Here is a 20599-nt window from a genome sequence, read left to right on the forward strand (position 1 = left end):
CTTAACCTGAGGGTGAGTAAAAAGGCCCATTCACACCAATGATGAGAACTAACAAAATGTTTTTTAATAATCGTTCTAATTCTACAAAAAACAGTCCACACCACAAATATCAACACAGAGGAACAATATCATTGCAGTCATTTTATAATGATTTTTTTTTCAACTGATCAATGATAAAAACATTGGCAGCCAATCAGAATCCATCTCTTTTAAAAGACCTTAAGCATTTAAAGCAGCAGATGATTTAAAGGCATAGTTCACCCAAAAATGAAAATTCTGTCTTTAATTACTTACCCTCATGTCGTCCATCTTTAGTACACAAATGAAGATGAAATTTGATGAAATCTGAGAGCTTTCTGTCCCTAAATTGGCAGCTACGTTCATAAAGAGATTGTAAAACTAATCCATAGAACTGAGTGGTTTAGTATCAATTTTCTGAAGAGACTTGATCGCTTTATATGATGAACAAATTGAATTTAGGCTTTTATTCACATATTAACTTTTTTGAAGCATCATTTGCGTAGCTGTCAACGGAGGGACAGAAATCTCTCCGATTTCATCAATTTTCCGAAGATGAACAAAAGTCTTACGGGTTTGGAATGACACGATTAGTTAATGACAGAAGAAGTGGATGCTTAAAATCAACAGGACATTATCTTCTGTTAATGCTAATATTGTTATAGTTCTCTTTATATTCATCGTTCTTGGTGTGGACTGGCCGTGAATAAAAAATCTGAAACCTGTTGATTCAAAAATCTTAGTTTGTTTTTAGACCCCTGAGCATTTGGGAGAGCGTGAGTGGCATGTGTTCTCCGTGGCTTGTGGGTATCTGTTTGCACAGCGGTGATTAGAACCGAGAGAGGGCGAGTTAAGGCCAATGAGCGGTGCAAATTCAGGCACTGGAGGACAGTAACCAGAGCAAGAGTTTGTTTTCTTTGTGTTGTACTTGATATGCTTTCCGAAATACACACCACACTGGCATTTGCACATTTGTGAAGCAACTGATCCTGAAGTGATTTTTAGCAGATGTATGAAGTTCTCACAGGTGTCCTAACCACAGGTTTAGGTCATCACATTAACTATTGAAGATGTTCCACCAACATCCCAGATACTTTCCAGAAACTGTCCAAATGCTACTTGTTGCAACTTTGAACAATGTACAGCATATGTGTTATTTTGTAATTTTGTGCTTTGCCTTACATTCCATAGAGGAGAAATTAAACTAGACACAAATGAGACCATTCTGTAAGACAACTGATCTTTGTTATTGTGTTGGATAGTATTTCTCAAATAATTTGGTCTTTTGAATGAATTTGAGAAAAGGTCATATTGAAATTTATTGAATTTGGTATCTTGGCAAATCTTGGTCTTTTAGAAAATCTGTGAGGCAGGAGACTCTTCTCCAGTTCTCTGTATGTCCTTTAATGCCGGTCTAGGAGAAACAGTCGAGATATTAAAGCGATCTCTCTGATATCTCTTTTCTAAGGGGAGGGCCAGTGAGCCTCTTGAGCTGTGGGTGTGGATGAAGTTGAGCCACAGGGTGTTGCATAAGAGGAGCTGATTATGTCCCACAGCTTATCTTTGGGTTTATCCTCCCTTTCTCCCCATTCTCTCTCTTTCTCTCTGATTTTGTCTCTTTTACATCCAGTTCCGTTCTCATGATATCCATATGATGCCTTTAGTTTGACCCCCCAGTAGCATCCAATTGGTTTTGTGTATGGAATCTGCTACAGTGACTTGTGCGGAAGTTTGAGATGGTGTACTAAATTATGAGGCAGTGGACTACATCCCATGAAGCATTGCAAATGATACTCTAATCAGAATACAACCATTGACCTATAATATTTCATTTATAATTATTAGCTCTTTTTCAATGATAAATGAAGATTATGGCAAAATAGAAATTTAGAATTTATAAATTTTTATCATTTTCTCAAAAGCAAAGTTGTGTATATTCATTCTGTGTATGTATGAGATCTGTGTATGAAACGGGGAGAAAAAAAGACAGAAAGAGAGAAAAAACCTCAGATGCCACAGAAAGAGGAAGAAAGAAACAGCACAGAAAATTATAAAGGCAGTAAGAAATGGTTTCTCCTTGCAAGTAATGTGTGTAATCTAACACTCTGCAGCAGTGCTGCTGTACATTATTCAAAAGGGACAAATCACTATTGATTGACAGATTGTTGTACATCTGTGTGTGTGTGTGTGTTTCACTTTATTGTATAAAAGCTATATTTCTTAAATGTTATCAGTGTAATATACATGGTTGGCATGTACGCATTTGACAACCTTCTGACACACATTCAACTGACAGATTAACTACATTAGTTTTTTTTCCAGTGTCAGTTAGCAAGAGGATTTTTTTTCTTTTTTTTTTTTTAAGTAATGCACTTATGCACTGTGGGGTGAGGAAGTATGAGACCACGTTTAAAATTCATCTCATTTAAACCTATGAAAGGTCAGGTGTGTTTGTTTGTTTTTTTTAGGATTTTGAAAAATGTCCATTATTTAGAAAAATGTAAGATTCTGTTTCTGGAACTTTTATTTGTTGTAATGCTTAAAAAAACATTTTCGGTGAAAAACTTAAATATATTATATTATACTATACTATATTATATTATATTATATTATATTATATTATATTATATTATATTATATTATATTATATTATATTATATTATACATATTTTATAACTGCAGTTTCGCTTGTGATCTCAAACTTTTGGGCCCCATTATGTTTTTACAATTCAGATGACATTAAAATGCAGTTAATGCACCTTTTTAGACTTAATTTGCCCCAGTTTTACTATGAAAGATATTTAATAGCAGCATCTTTTGAGCAATAAGAGAGACTGGTATCATGCCAGCTCTGTTTCTTTTATGAGTTCTTGTCATATTTGGCCTTGTTTCAAATGATGTACGTGGCATAATAATAATAATATATTTATTTTTTTTATAGCGCCTTTAAAGAACCCATGGTCGCTTCACAAAAAAATACAAATAGTAGACAGACAAAAGAAACAGGCGGTCAGCTTATTAGACTATTTTTAGATTGATTTCGTTTGTCAATTTATTATTCAGTTAATGCTTATAAGCAACCGTTTATCTCTCCAGATCCAGCCAAAAATTATGTCCTTAACCAATGTTTTTTCTTGTTCCCCAGTCTTTAAAACGAAATGTATTTCTTGAAGATAATTATTTTTTAATAAAGAATTCTTTTCTCTTTGTGTTTCTAATGCCAATGGCAAATCTTAACTTAAATTTGAAATTTTAATTTAAAATCTTATTTTTTTTTATTGGAGAAATAGACAAAAATATTGATTTAATATTGAAAAAACATTGTTTTAAGCATACATTAACATAATTAGCTATAGGTTAATACTTAAATCAAGAAAAACTATTTGCAAATGGATCAAGAAAAAATAAAGTTTAGGGGAAAAGTAGAAACGGTCTTATTTGAAGGATGTTTGGACAATTTTTTTTTTTTTTTGCTTGAAAGCTAAACACAAATCCTTTTAAAGAAAATGTGCACCTTGATGACTTTAGCTACACTGCCGTCTGGAAAGAGCTTTCATACACATACATGACCAGCAAATCTGCCTTGCCAACATTGTTTAGCAAAGCATGATACTGGTTTCCTGGAGAGTGTCATCGGGGAGACTAGAGCACAGCTCTATCCTTGCACGTTCACACTCACACACATGCAGTGGCCTTTCCTTCCTCTGCTAAATTTAGTGGCCGTTGCACCTCTGAGACAAACACACTCAAGGAGGCTGCTGTTGAATGGAATCTCATGACATCACAGGAAGGGGGAGGGGGGGGGGGCTGAATAATAGACATGTCATCACCCTGTTAGCATTTCAGATGACATCACCAATCACCAATGCTTTTGCAGTCATAACTTTTGTCTTACAGTGATTTAAAGGGATAGTTCACGCAAAAATGAAAATTCTGATGTCATTTACTTGCCTCCATGTCATCCCAAACCCATACGCCTTTGGTTAATCTTCCAAACACAAATTTAGATATTTTTAATGAAGTTTGAGAGTTTCTGTCCCTCCATTGAAAGTCCAGGTAACAAAAACCTAAGATATATAAAAGTGTCATAAAACGAATCAGTGATTTAATCCAAGTCTTGTGAAGAGATACAATCGCTTTATATGATGAACATACTTAAAGGAATAGTTCACCCAAAACTGACAATTACCCCATGATTTACTCACCCTTTAGTCCTATCCCTATCCTAGGTGTATATGACATTCTTCTTTCAGACGAATACAATCGGAGTTGTATTAAAAAAATGTCCGGGCTCTTCCAAACGTTTCCATGGGTGAGTAAATCATAAGCTAAGGGTGAACTATCCTTTTAATTTATCTTTTTATTTACAGATGGACACACAAGTTTCCATGTTTGCCAAATGTGATGTCCACTATGTATGCGTGTCGACTCGATGTAAATAAAAGTCTAAATTAAATCTGTTCATCATATTAGCTCTTCACAAAATGACTCCAAAGTCATTTCAACCAAAGTCTCTAATTATTATTTTTGGTTGAACTATCCCTTAAAAGCTATTGATTGTAATTTCATCAGAGGACTGCAGGTAGATGGCCTGATGCGTTCGAGAGGGCGGTTTTGAGAGGCTCGGTTTTTCGAAAGTGCAGCAAATTCGGATGATTTCATTAGGATTTAAGAGATAAATCAGGTTTTTTCTCCTTAGCTTAGAGAGCAGGTTAAACTTGGGACAAAAACAAAAGAACTGCAACCTCCACGGCACAAACTGTGACTGAAATCTGGACAAACGAAATCCCTTCTGCTGCAGAGCTTGTGCTGTTCTTCATGTCCTAATTCCTGTATTCAGGAAGAGGACTAAGACCGGTAGTGCTGATCTGGCACCGGGTCCGCAGTGTCCCTGACGATCTAGATCACTGTGAAGAGAAAAATAAAACAGGCCTATACTATTTTGAGACGCTCTATGAATGCAGCTCGATATCTCTCTCTCTCTGACATCTCCATCCACCTCCACATATGCACCGCGGGGCCCGTATTTTAGTTCTCTCTCTCTCTCTCTCTCTCTCCGCATAATAAGATTAAGCAGTGGTTTCCTGACATAGTGGATCTGGATCCTCTCCTAGCTCCTCTCCCCCACGCGGAGTTGATGGCGAGTGGGCGTCGAATCTCGGCTAGGCGTCGGGCCCATGTGGGGTCTGCGTGGGTCGCTCGGGGATGTGCTGCACTGGCAGGAAATTGTTTGAAAAGGAATTATAAAACCGAAGCAGTTTCCCTGCCAACTCTCTGCCACCCTCCATCCTTAGAGACAACAAAAAGAGGCAGAGAGCAGGAAGTTCGTGAGCATGTGTGCGAGGGGCCCATCCCTGTAGAGAGAGATTCAAGGAGGGAATCTATTACTGGGATCGTGAACTTTGGCATCGGCTGATAAAAGTACAGGTGATGTTGAATGAGATGTTTGCGAAGCGTGTTCACAAAGTTAATGTGCTTCTGGATGAATTAGTCTTCCTTTCGTGCTGAGACGCTGTATTGAGATGCTGTTCTCTGATTGGTTGCTTTTGTGTTTCCTCTCTACAGATCGACTTGGAGCCTGAGGGGAAAGTGTACGTCATCATTGATCTGTCGGGATCCTCCAGTGAAGGTGAGACTCTTGAGTCCACAGCAAATTAACACAAGAAGCAGACAGAAATGTATGTGTGACGTCAGGCGCATAAGGGAATCGCTAACAAAATGTTCATTAATGAAGATTTTTTTGTTTTGTTTTTATTAAATAATTATACACTAAAGTTCAAAAGTTTGGGAAGAACACATTAAATTGATCAAAACTGACATTTATATTGTTTTCTATTTTCATTTTAAATGTTCTGTTCATCCCCCCAAAAAAAACTTGAAAAAAAAAATCACAGTTTGTACAAAATTATTAAGTGCAACTGTTTTTTAAATTGATTATAAGAAATTTTTATTGATAAAATAAAATATATTCAGTGCCATATCACAATTATGTCAGAATTATTACTGAATGATCATGTGAGACTGGAGTAATTATGCTGAAAATTCAGCTATGCCATCACTTGAATAAATTAATAATTGTATAATGTAATAATTAATATATATAATTAATAATTTTATTAAATTAATTAATTTCATTTATTTTCTATTCTCTCTTTTCATGGTAATGCAACACGAAATACCACAAGAACAATTTAACAAATCAAACCAACACAAAGTACATTCCATGACAAAAAAAGAACAGGAGTAGGATGAAGAAAAAAAATCTTATAAGCTCCTACCCCATTCCTATAAACAAGATTCACAAATTAGATGACCTCACCAACATAAAATGACAAACAACAGAAAACTTAAAGAAAAAAAAAAATATATATACACATGCATATACACATACATATACGACAAGCCTAAACCAGATATAATCTACCTTCAATTATAACACATTTTTCTCTCTTTGTCTATTATTATTATAATTAATATTATTATTATTATTATCTATTAATTCTAATTCTGCTTATATGATACTAGATAAACAAAACCAACAAGGACAAAATAATGACAGATCCAACAGTCAAAATAGCAACGAAAGCGCATCACTATTGTAATAATTCTATTAGTTTTCACATTCTTCTTTATAGACTTATCTTTTGTTTATAATTATTTTTAAATTGTAAGATATTTGAACAACATTTTAGATCATTTTCTAGAAGATTCCATCTTTTCACACCAGAGACTGAAACACACATTTGTTTGAGGGTATTTCCAGCAAAAGGTTGTTTGAAGTCATTATTTCTTCTGCTTGTCTCACTATTTAAAGTGAAAAGGGTTTGCAGTGGCATTGGCAAATTAATTAATAAAATATATTAAAATAGAAATTAGTTTTAATTTAATTCAACTTAATTTATATTTACATTGCATAAATATTTCACAGTATTAATAAATAAATAAATAAATGCAGCCTAGGTGAGCATAAAAAAAATCTGAAGTTAGTATATAAAATGTTTGAATATTTAGTTTAATTTTATGTTAAAAAGACTAATGTTTAGTAAAACAGACTAAAATGAATGAATATGACACAAGTATTTACTCAATTTAAAAGGAAATTGGCATCCAAAGACAAAAAAAAAAAAAAAATGAACATTTGTTTTGTGCTATCACTGACAACTGAATATTAATGATCTGAGAACTGGTTTGTCTGTCCTGACGGTGGGCATTTGATAGATTCATGAAATCCTCTTGGTTTTGTTATGCATCATTAGTGCATCAAGAGAAAGGCCTGTGCCAAGATACTTATGAGAGGAAGTGAGTGTGTGTGTGTGCGCGCGTGCGTGTAAAGAAGCAGTGTCCATTAGGGAAATGCCACTCTTTAACTCTTCTGTGTGTGTGTGTGTGTGTGCGTGGGCTGAAGCTTTTCTTTCCTGGGTGTGTATCGAGCATATGTTCTGAGAGCCCACTCACACGCCTGAGGCTGATGCTGGGAGATACCTTTCTCCAGTTGAGGTTAACTAATGATGCAGACTCAAATCAGAAATGCTGGTCTGCGTGATTCAGGAATAGCTTTGTTTAATTCCCACTCCGGTTATAAATGACTGGATGCATTAATGGAGATGATCATGACAGATAATCTTCACTGAATAACAATTCAATCAAAATTCTGAAGTGTTTTAAAGGGATAGTTCAACCAAAAATGAGAATTCTGTTATCATTTACTCATACCGTTCCAAAACCATATGACTTTTGGTAACACTTTACAATAAGGTTTCATTAGTTAACATAATGTATTCACTAACAATGAACAAAACATTTGATACAGTATCTATTAATCTTTGTTAATGTTAGTTAATAAAAATACAGTTGCTTATTGGTTATGTTGGTTCATGGTGCATTAGCTAATGTTAACAAATACAACTTTTGATTTTAATAATGTATTAATAAATGTTGAAAGTAACATTAAAGTAGAACCTTTGGTCTAATAAATTATCGGTACCTAGTCAATCGTTGTCTGAGATTTGTTTTCATGATAATCGAATGTAAAGAGTTTTATCTCTAAAAACTGTTTAGCGTACAATGCTAGTACTGGGAGCATTTACATTAGTAAAAAGAAATCGCTAGTTTATACCACGAACAAGGCTCAAAATACAGTAGTCCCACACTAACACAGAAACATAATGAGGGTCCATACATGCAAAACATTTTGTAAGTGTACAGACCGTTTAATAAGAAGATACTTTATAAAGACAGTTCACTTCGTGTATATAGACAGGAGCCATCTTAGAAAATAGTCTTGATAAGTCGAACGCCGTACGCCGTTCATACAGTTCAGAAGTTCGCTGAAAACTCACTCAGCACGACGTTCGTGGTTCGACTTGTCGAGACTGTTTTCCAAGATGGCTCCTGTCTGTATACACGAAGTGAACTGTCTATATAAAATATTAAACAGTCTGTACACTTTCAAAGTTCTCAATGCTTCGTTTTGCATGTATGGACCCTCATTATGTTACTGTGTTAGTGTGGGGCTATTTTAAGCCTTGTTAGTGGTATAAACTGACGATTTCTTTTTACTTAGTTAATGCCCCCATATACTAGCGAAATCAGGATTTCGAAGTCAAGTCATGCTTTGCTATTTCTTGTCAGAAATAAAATATGATAATGGTGTCATAATTTGTGCTGTTTTAGCCACAGTTGAACATTGCAACACATGTATCCAGAATTTCTTAGCTCTTTTGTTCAATTTATGGTCAAGACTAGTCACCATTTTTTCCCATTCATATGTATAAGAGTTGACCCTCTTTGCCTTTTACAGTCTGTTTTTAACACAAAGTTACTGTATTGTATGGTTTTTAAAAAACTTTGAACAAACGAGTCATATATGGACATAATACTGTTATGGTATTTTTTTTTTTTGGCATTTTTTTGCAGCTCAATGGCATTTTTATAACAAATAATAATTGTCTTCTAAATTTGCACAAAAAAAACAAAAAAAACAAGTAAACCAAACAGATTCGGAATGACTTGAGGGTGAGAAAATGACCAAATATTTGTTCTAGATTAAACTAGCTCTATTAAAGGATGAATCATTCTTTTCATTTGACAGATTATTGGTGTTTCAACACACTAGGTTAATTCATCAATGAGCTGTGATAATAGACCTGCAAATGTGTACATTTACGCACAAATGTAAGGGGCAACAAACAACAACACGGCGCCCACACAAAGGCACGTCCACACAGTCGCAACAGACAATAAAATGCACACATTCGAGCTCTGTGTCTAAATAATAGTTGTGTTGTCTGGATGTTGCGTTAATCACAGGCCTCTTTTCAAAGGTGTCAGTAAACTGAGGATGAGCTTGGCTGGAGATCACTTAATTCTAGCGTCTCCTTGCAAACAGTCAGTTAGTGCTAATGTGTGACTTTGCTCTGGGCATAAATGAGAGCTCAGCATCCCTCCAGTTTATATCCTGTGGTAGAGTAAAGCCTTGTTCTGTATTATTGTACATACATCTATTGACCTCCGGTTGATCTTTCTTATTGATCCAAAGCACTGCTTGTGCTGACCTGCCTGGGTGGGGTAATTTGACATGCATGAGAACCCCAACAACACAAAATAAAGATCAGGTCAGTCTAGTATATTATAGAGACTAATAAAATATCAATAGATGTGCACACTCCTAAGTACTCCCAGGATGTATCAAAAAAAAAAAAAAAAAAAAAAAAGCTCCCTATTAGATTATGAGTAGGGTTGGGAACCAATAATAATAATTTATTACATTTAAAGAGCAGCCATAGTGCATCAGAACCCCCACCCCACACCAGCTTATTGGTAGAGAGCAGACAGTATGTAGATGATTAGAAGGCCATGATGATGGACAGAGGCTAATGGGCAAATTTGGCCTGAATGCCGGGGTTACACCCCTACTCTTTTTCAAAAGAAATCCTGGGATTTTTTCTGACCCCAGAGAGTCGAGACCTTGGTTTAACGTCTCATTCGAAGGACGTCGCATTTTGACAGTATAGTGTCCCCATGACTGTAATAGGGAGTTAGGACCCACACAGACCACATGATGATCGCCCCCTGCTGCGAGACAACCAAGAACCAGTTCTAATTAAAGAAGCACGTTATTTTCATGACGTTCTCTTCTGGTAATGGTTCTCCTACTGCATACTAAAATACCCTGCATTACTATCCAGCATAAAACCATTTTAGTGAATCCGTAACATACAGCGTGATCAGTGAAATCTGATCACCAATGTCAATGAGCTGATTCTTTAAATATATCAAAAGCAAACTGACTGGATCTTATGAACTGGTTCTTTTAGTGAATCAAACACAAAAAGCATGAAAAAGCCAGTGAAGTTTGATTCTTAAAGGCCCACTGAAGTGCCTTGGAAGTTGGAACACACAGCTTTGTATGATGCGTTGACGTTATTTCCACTGAAACAGGAAGCTAAGGTGGGAAATATTGAACTCCCTCCCCCCTCCCCCTCCCTTTTTTTTTAAATCCATTTATTTTCATTTTCATGAAGATAACCGACATGCACAATGCCACCAAAACAGTAACTATACAAGAGTAAGACTAAATACAGTATACTTCCTAAGCAGTACCATTTTACATGTACACCACTGCACAACACTCTTTTATCCTAGTGAATAGCAAGTGGCAACAACAGAAATTAAAATAACACATAAAGCTTGTTCAGTCCATCTGTAAGAATTTTCTTATTGGTTCCCAAATCTTAATGAAAATTGATAATTTGTCTTTTAATATAAATCTCAGTTCTTCCAAGTACAACATATTTCCCAGTTCCCTAGCCCACATCTCACAGTGGGGACAGAATCTGCTTTCCACATTTGTAAAATAAGTCTTTTTGCCAACATCATACACAGCGAAATGGCCTGTTTCTGATATCTATTACAAAAAGTATTCTCTGCTCCTAAAAGTCTAGTTCAGAATTCCAAATCAATAGAGTTTGCTTCAGAATTAAATTTAAATATACATTCCTAAAATGGCTGATTTTACTGCATGACCATGAAGAATGAAACTGTGTGCCTTCTGACATATTACACTTATTACATAGGATATATTTTATGAAGTTTTGACTTGGAATAATGAAGCCTATGAATTACCTTGAACTGAATCAAATTGTGTCTAGCATTCACAGAACATGTATGTATGTTTCTCAAGCATGCATCCCATATGTTTTCATGAATTTTAAAACCAATTTCCTCCTCCCAGTCATGTATTGCACGAGTTGCCTAAGAATGCTTTAATTGGCGTGCAAGGAGTTTTTCTATAAATAATGTAAACGCAAAATTCACAAAATTTGACATCATTTAATAACATCAAATTTCCAGGCATAATTTCCTCTACTAAATTGTATTCTTAAATTAAGAGAAACTGGGGCATGGTCCGATAAGAATCTATTAGGATATTGAGTTGAAACTAACATTGCAACAATCTTTAATCTGTTAGGAAAAAGTCAATTCTTGAGTATGTTTTATGGACTGAGAAGTAGAATGAAAAGTCATGATCCGTGGGATGCAAAGCTCTCCAGCTATCAATTAAGATTTAACTTTTGCATGTAATTGCTTAGTACACCAGCCAATTGTGGTTCGGCTGGGATGCGTGTCTAACCTAGCGTTTAACACGCCAATGTAATCACCTGCTATGATGACTCGTAAATGCATAAAGTCAAGTCAGGTATGAAAGACATTTTCAAAAAATTAAGGGTCATCGAAGTGAGGACCATACACATTCACTAAAGTGATAGGTAATGAATTTATCTCCCAAGGCACAACCAAGAAACTGCCACTCCTATCTCTAACTGTTTGCTTATGTATAAAGGGGACTGATTTCTTAATGATAATTGCTGCTACTCTAGTTTTAGCAGAGAAATTTGACTGGTAGAGATTTCTTAAGATGCGCATAAACCTTTCCTATTAATTCCACACACATTCCAACTTAATAAATTCAGTTACTCGGCATATGAAATAAAATGTGTCCTGCCTGAACACCTTAAATGAAAACTGTGGATTAAAACTTCCAACATTTGTAACCTTCTCATGAAATTGAACATTACGAACCTTGTGAAACCTCTGTCAACTCAGAGGCCGACTCGGATGAATCAATAGTTTTCTTTATCCCTCACACAGTCACAATGAACTTAGAAGGGAAACGAAATCCGCATCTCACTTCATGCTGCCTGCTTTTCTTGCGTATGTTGTCAAACTTCAGCGGCGAGATCTTGAAAGATATGCATCGTTTTTACACCGTTTTGGAGAAATTTCGATCTTGCTAGGCGTAGAATGTGTTCTTCTACGCTATCTCACGACCAATTCGCACGAATTCGTACGAGTGATTAAAAAGTGGCCAATTCGTACTAATTCATACAACCTCACTTGTACCAATTCGTACGATTTGTCCAAACCCATGTGATGGGTAGGTTTAGGGGCGTGGTCAGGGCTAGGTCATTCGTATGAATTCATACGAATTGGCCAATTCGTAAAATATGTAAGATTTAGCAAAAACGTACTAATTCGTACCAGTGAGGTCGTACGAATTGTTACGAATTAACCACCTCGTAAAATTCGTCGAATTCTCGTAAGATCGGGTTGGTTCTTTCACTTGATAATGATGAAGTCGTACAATGAATGCTCGAGAGGCGCCTTCTCTTATGGGTTCTGGCGAGCGGTGTGCCTGAGCCAGAAGATTTGTCACAAATATCAGTAGGTTTACCATTATCAGCGCCTTCCTTTATGCCGATAATTCAAATGTTTTGTCGTCGATATCTTGATTCCTTGTACATAATTTCTCCACTGATTTGATGCGGGCCTCTTGAACTTTAGCTGCCTCTTCAGTTGCTACTAATCTGGTGGAAATACTAGCAAATGATATGTTCACCGTGGATAAAATAGATGAAAGGACATCAAACTTTCTGTCAAAGGTGCTCAGTTTTGCTATTACTTCCATAATGTCTGCGTTCGTCGGCACTGTTGCTTAAACGCTAACGTTAGCTTGATTAGCCTTAGCCGGCGACGACTCGTGAACTTGATCTGTACCTCCTGGCTCCTCAAGATTCGATTTTTTTTTTTTTTTTTCCAGTTTTCTTATGCTTTGTCGGCATTGCTCGAGATGTTCGGAATTAATAACTTGTGATCAGTGGCGTACCGTGGGGTCTCAGTCAAGGCCTTCAGTAACGATAATCACGTCTCCTCTTTAAATTCTGGTTGTCAGCCTTGTGTTTATCATTCATTAACTGGAAAAAAAATGTTCTGAAAGCCAGGGATTCAACTGTTATTTTTCCTCTGTGCCATTATCGTTACAGCTGTGATGTAGACATCCCTATTCTCACAGAATTTGAACAGTTAAGAAAACGTTATTTTATTTATCGTCCTTGAGGTGACCGACCTTTAACTGTGTTATGTTGTTCTTGAGGCTCTTGAGACCTAAATCTGTGTATTTTATGGTGTGTAAACCAAGATACAGTTTATGAGTTTTATCAGTGGTGTTATATAATGATAAAGGAATGAAGTATGCATTTGGTTTCTTTGTTGATTTGAACAAAGGACAAACTTTAAATGATCCCAGCATTTCAGTTTTTCAAAATCATCTTTCTCAAATTCAAAAGATTAATTAATGGAATGGAATTTTAAAGAACCAGAATCATTTGGCGGAATCAAAAAATGTGTGTACAAATATCTCCTCAAGACCTTTGATCTTTGCTGCCATGAAGAGCAAACCACCAATAGCAGATGAGAGCAGTTTTTGGTTCCTAGAGGTGGGAGAGTGTTGTCTTGTATCCGCAATCTGATCCAATCAAGTCTTACACACAAACTCGCACACAGGAAAGAGACTCTCTTTAGATATGAAGGGCAGTTGAGCTATTTTCAGTGTCACCTCAAGCTACGCAGACCAGAATAGCTCAGGCACTGCAGCGTCCTTGCTTTCTGTAAAATTACCCATGTTCCTACCTGCCCGACCCACCTCCCACTTGGCTCTTTTTGTGTGTTACGACCAATTCAGAACGAAAATTTTCATTGCTGTTTACAGACAGGCTGGTCACAGATGTTTCATTCGGATAAATGAAATATATTTCTGTCTGTTCCACTGCCTGAGTGCATTTATATACACATAAATCTTGAGAAATTGGAAAGAAAATGGGAGCAATAAAGTATCCCGACTCCCACCTGCTTTGCGTAAGTTTGTCTCTTTTGCCGTTATCAGCTCACCCTTCTGATGAGAGGTGACAGACGCTGTGCTTCTATCTTTACCCTCCCTCTATTTATAGTGATCCTCTCATCAGCCAAATGTATTCCTCCATTCTCAGGATTCTGACTCATCCCACCTTTCAATACATTTAACCATATTAAAGGATAAACAACAAAGGTTGAAAAAAAGGAATAAGTGTGTGTGTATGTGGTCTGGTAAACCCTACATTATGGGGACAAAATGCCCCCACAAAGATGGCAATAGCAGAAATTCTTGTTTTTGTGGGGACATAGTTTGGTCCCCATTAAGGGAAAAAGGATTATAAATCATAAGTGATGATTTTTGAAAATGTAAAATGCTGAAAGTTTTCTATGATGGGTTGGTGTAATATGTGAAATATACAGCTTGTGCAGTATCAAAATCATTATGTCTATGGAAAGTCCTTATAAAACATGAAGTGTGTGTGTGTGTGTGTGTGTGTTTACCCCTACGAAGTGGAAACGTTTTTGTCAGGTGCAGCATGTCAGTTGTTCAGGATTTACTGTCTGAAAATAGCAGGTGGGACTGAGCCATGGATTAACAGACAGACAGACAGACAGACAGACAGGCATACACCTTATAGGCGAGACAAAACAATGGCAGCATGTGAAAAAGTTTCTATAAAAAATATTTATACACTACTGGTCAAAGTTTTGGGTCAGTAAGATAATTTTTTTATTTCTTTTAAAAGAATATGTAAAAAAAAATTTAATGTAAAATTAAAAAAAAAAATGTATTTCGCAAAAATGCCTTAAATTGATCAAAAGTGACAGCAAGGCATTTATAATGTTACAAAAGATTTCTATTTTAAATGCTGTTCTTTTGAACTTCAATCCTGAAAAAAAAAATGATCACAATTTCCAACAAAATATAATCTTGTTGAAATGACCCAAATAAATCAATATACACCCATATGTATCCAATATTGAGTGGTACTGATCAATTAAAATATCTCAGATAACCATTATGCTCTACTTAAAAGGCTGAACACTCTTGAAAGCTCATGTCTTGAGTACACTTTATAAACGCATAAAAAGCCGTTTTCTATTTACTTCAAGTCACGTTTATTTCACTTCAAGCGCTTTTCACATTTAGTTTCAAAACAGCTTTACACAAAATCCACATTACAACTTAGAGTAATCCGTTTTCAGAGGTGCAGTTAGCTAACAATGTATTAATTTAGGGTAGAAACAATGAGCTCATTTATATATTTATTACATGTTGTAAACATAATGATTACAATATAAAGAAAATGTAGCTTTTGTGCATGTTGATTCAAAGTTTGCATAATCTAAAGTCCTTCACAGAGTTTGAGTCATCTCTTCACAGTGATGTGCATTCATAGCAATACGAAAAAGACCAAAATATTGCCACAGCTGTCCTCAAACAAACCCTTTAACCCCATTTCTGTCCATCTTCTTCCTGATTGGCTGTCCGCATCCACTTCCTGTTCGTCCTACACTTAAACTTTCTCCCAGGGTTCATGTGTTCATTGCTCAGTGCTGCTTACCATGCAAATGTATGCAGGGCTGCTAAGAGAGGTGGTATTGGCTATTTTTATATTTCTCTCTCTCTTTTCCTTAATGAGTTTCTGTATCTGAGGCTTCAGTGAAAATGTTCTTTTCTATGTTGTCTCTTTCTCTCGATAACTTCCCCACTCCTTCCTTAAAATACAAATCTGTCTATCAGCATGTTGTTGTGGGGATCTTCTGCGGTCGCTATGTGTGTTTGTTCAGTGGGGCGGCCCAGTCTCTGAGATGGTTTAGATTGCAGGGGTTGCCATGGAAATGAGCCTGTGCGCTCACACTTATGGATGGATAGAGTGGGTGAGAGGTCTGAGAGGAGGAGAGAAAGAAAGAGAGATGGAGTGAAGGGTTGAAAGAGAGGACAAGGTCATAATCTGAGCAATCACAATGCTGTTGTGAAGAGTTTTCCGATTAGTTAGCATAAACTCACACTGATGTTTGTCATTCAGCTCGGTATGTGTGAGATTATGAAAACTCAATAATATGTTCGATAATATCTGTTCTAGGTGTTGGGGCTCTGTAAGACTCATTGGTGATCTTAATGTATTTCCCTTCCTGCGATCAAGGACCCTCAGTGGAATAATCTGCACTCATTTTGTTAGAGAGATAGAGAGTCATGTGACAGATGGCTAGTTAGATAACATCTCAGATCACCACGTCACGGCGGCTCAGTAATACTGTAGGACTGTGATATCACCCGCCAAGCTTAGATACAACACTCGTTTGTCTTAAATACATGACTGAAGCAATCTTTCATACATCCATACATACATAGTAAAAGTACACCTTTCAAAAGTTTGGGGCCAGTTTCAGTGTTGATAATATATTACATAACAGTTGTCCTGTTTCATATTCTTGCGATTAAAAAAATAGGTTTCCTATGTAGATAGAAAATTCAAAAGAAAAGCATTAATTTGAAATGAAAATATTTTGTAACATTATAAAAGCTGTTACTGTCACTTGTGATCCATTTAAATCATCCTTACTCAAAAGTAGGCTTTTAATTTTTTTTACAAAAAGTATTGACTCTAAATTTTTGAACAGAAGTGTATTCTTATTCAATTGGATGATATGCTATTTTGTGTACGTTGCAGCCACTTATTGTGAAAATTACACACGACTTAAACTCTAAGCATATTTATTTTGCCGCATGTATTAAAAGGCTACTCCAGACCTGCCAACTAAGCGGCAACATTCTAATCTGAAGAATGAAGCCTACCAGGAAGTGCGAAAAACTAGCCTTGGATGCTAGACCTACATCAGGATGTTAGGTCTGGGAACTCATCAATGACAGGGCTCAATCCGAGGGGCAGGATAAACGGTTGTCTTTCAATTTTTCTCTCTTGAAATTTGTTAAATGACGGACGTTTTACTGTTAACACAGCTCTATGTCGGATTGGTCTAAACTTATAATTGATAAGTGATTCGTTTTGCTGTCAACTGTTTCATTGTCAACTGTTTTCTATAAGTATGTATTGGCTAACGTTTATTCAGCTAATGCATGTCCTGTTTAAAATGTGCAATGTTCAAATGCAAACACAGCACGTCACAAATTAATGCCCTTTTTTTTCCTGAGGGATTTAGTATCATATTTGGATATTGCCATGCAATAATAAATTAAGTAGCTCTATCTCAAATGTACACATCTATTTTATTTTTTTACTTTTTTTACTGTTTCTTATGACTAGTTGACCAGCACACATTATATGTAATGCAAGTTGAATTTTAAAACTTTATCAGTCAAAACTAGAATTATGGAGATTGGCATGTGTTGAAAAAAAATTTTGACAAAAATAATGCCTGTTAATAATGCATGTCATCTAATAGCGCAGCTTAAGTCTGTAAAACTCCTGTTGAAAAGACCAGCATTGTTTTGTTTTCCATCATGGATTGCTGGTATGCTGTTGTAAAGCCTTCTAAACAGTTTATACACACTTTAAAACCGAATGAAATGAAACTGAAATGTGTTCATTCACTAAAATTTTACTGAAACCAAAAAATGAAAATAACTTAAGCTTGCTGAAACACATAATAGCTTTAATATACAATGTTTCGTACTATATACACTACCGGTCAAAAGTTTTAGATCAGTTTAATATGCTGATTTTATGCTCAAAAAGAATAAATTATTATTTTCAATGTTGAAAACAGTCGTGTACAATTTCCCCCCCCCCCCCCCCAAAATTCTATGATGAATAGAAAGTTCAAAAGAGAGCAGCATTTATTTAAAATATAATCTTTTCTAACATTATAAATGTCTTTACTGTAACTTTTGATCAATTTAACTCATCCTTGATGAATAAAAGTATGTTCTAATTTCTTTCCCCCAAAAATAAAAAATAAATTCTTACTGACCCCAAACTTTTGAATGTTAGTGATTAATGTTACAAAAGCTTTCCATTTCAGATCAATTCTGTTCTTTTTGAACTTTCTATTCATCAAAGAATCCTGAAATAAAAATGTAAAAAAACTGTTTTCAACATGGATAATAATCATAAATGTTTCGTGAGCATCATATTATAATAATTTCTATAGGATCATGTGATACTGAAGACTGGAGTAATGATGCTGTAAATTCAGCTTTGATCACAGGAATAAATTACACTTCACTATATATTCACATGGAAAACCACTGTTTTAAATTATAATAATATTTCACAATATTACTGTTTTTTTTAAATATTTTTTATCAAATAATTGCAGCCTTGATGAACAGAAGAGACTTACGATCTAATCTTACGATCTAAAACTTTTGACCGGTAGTGTATTTAAAGGTATTTTATATTTCTATGTATGAACAGTATTCGAATAAATCTAAATTTAAAGTTAATTACCTCATTTTTTTTTTTTGTTTTGCCGAATTATTATGGTTTACAGTGCAGCAAACTTTCCTTAGTCAGCCAGTTTTAACAGAGAAAGAAGGTTACGGTGGCCCACCAGTTAGACCACCACCACACCAGCACTAACCCGTTTGTACCAGCATGCTCTTTTCCGGCGGTTTCTAACAATATGCACTATTTGTCCAGCTTTAAACTTTACCTGGGATGATTAAATTGAAAGTTGTGTGGCTCATCTGCCTCTCATTGATCAATCTGAAAGTATGGAACTGACTGTCATTGAGTTATAAGCAGATTTGGAATCTCTCTCTCTCTCTATCCCTCTTTTTTTTTTGATTGATGCCATTTTAATTGGTCCCATGCTGTGCTCTGGCTGGGTTGGAGAGTGCTTGTGGGTGGCGTGTCTGAGGCTGAAGTGGCATTGGCGTGGGTGGAGGCTGCCCCAAGCTCCTCTTGGCTGTCTGACCGTGGGCGAATACAACCGTTCGGCTCAAACTCTCATCAGCTCAGCCTTCCGCAAGCCAGTCCGGAGAATAGTGGCGAAATATACACAAATTAAAAAAGAGGAACAGAGAGGTGTGGAAGGATGAGTATAGTGTGGATGGAAAGGAGAGACTGTGGTTTAGTGGAGCGCACGTGCACGTCGTCCCTGGTCACCATGGACACTAGGGAAAGTGTTCATGCATTTTCACCTGCTGAATGTCATCAGACTTGAATGAGAGCGACAATGATTGTAAAGGTGTATACACCTTCATCACGTCTCTTTTACATATACTGTATATAACCCCAACTATATGTTTATATTGTATTATTACATGTTGCCAAGCTAACAGCATGATGTTAAATTATAAAATAAATAATCTGTCACTTTGTCCACTGTTTTGGGTCAACTTTTTCACTGAGCTTGCTTCGGTCTATTCCAGGTTTGCCTTCTCTGTGAAAGATGCATTTACATTTTACATTTATTAACTTAGCTGACGCTTGTATCCAAAGCGACTTACAATTGCTATATTTGTCAGAGGTCGCACACCTCTGGAGCAACTAGGGGTTAAAGGGTTAGTTCACCCAAAAATGAAAATTAAGTCATTAATTACTCACCCCCATGCTGTACCAACCCCGTAAGACCTTCGTTCGTCTTCCGAACACAAATGAAGATATTTTTGATTAAATTTGAGAGCTGTATAACTACCACATTGGCTCCTAAAGGACTGCCTCTTGACGGCCCAGAAAGTCAATGAAGAAAATGTTTAAATATCCCAAGTGACTACCGTGGCTCAACTATATGTTTATCAAGCGACGCGAATACTTTTTGTGCGAAAAAACAAACAAAAATAACGAGTTTATTCGACTATTTCTTTTCTTCCTTGTAGGCCAGAACGAGACTTTCTTAGATTTCCACGACGCATGCGCGAGAATTGCGATCTGAAGTGGTGTAAGCTGGTGTGAGCAGATCGCAAATCTCGCGCATGCGTCGTGGAAATCTAAGGAAGTCTCGTTTTGGCCTACAAGGAAGAAAAGAAATAGTCGAATAAACTCGTTATTTTTGTTTGTTTTTTCGCACAAAAAGTATTCGCGTCGCTTGATAAACATATAGTTGAGCCACGGTAGTCACTTGGGATATTTAAACATTTTCTTCATTGACTTTCTGGGCCGTCAAGAGGCAGTCCTTTAGGAGGCAATGTGGTAGTTATACAGCTCTCAAATTTAATCAAAAATATCTTCATTTGTGTTCCGAAGACGAACGAAGGTCTTACGGGGTTGGTACAGCATGGGGTGAGTAATTAATGACTTAATTTTCATTTTTGGGTGAACTAACCCTTTAAGTGTCTTTCTCAGGGACACATTGGTGTCACACAGTGGATGCGAACCCGGGTCTATCACACCAAAGGCATGTGTGCCATGTGATGCTGCCTTGGTCAAAATCTCTAAAGAAAGCATCATTTTATTGCATAACTGTCTTCATGTTGGGCCTT

The 20599-nt window shown here is 36.2% G+C and overlaps 1 protein-coding gene across 1 annotated transcript in view; it reads left to right on the plus strand.

Annotated features, from left to right (window-relative positions):
- Positions 1 to 20599, plus strand: part of prkcea (protein kinase C, epsilon a) — a 57712-nt gene that overhangs the window by 8494 nt on the left and 28619 nt on the right. The window contains exon 2 of the mRNA XM_039661350.2: positions 5584 to 5647. Within this exon, the coding sequence (XP_039517284.1) occupies positions 5584 to 5647 (64 nt within the window). The remainder of the gene's footprint in view (positions 1 to 5583; positions 5648 to 20599) is intronic.

Source organism: Pimephales promelas, chromosome 17, assembly GCF_988280905.1.
Source record: "Pimephales promelas chromosome 17, fPimPro1.hap1.1, whole genome shotgun sequence".
Lineage (NCBI taxonomy): Eukaryota > Metazoa > Chordata > Actinopteri > Cypriniformes > Leuciscidae > Pimephales > Pimephales promelas.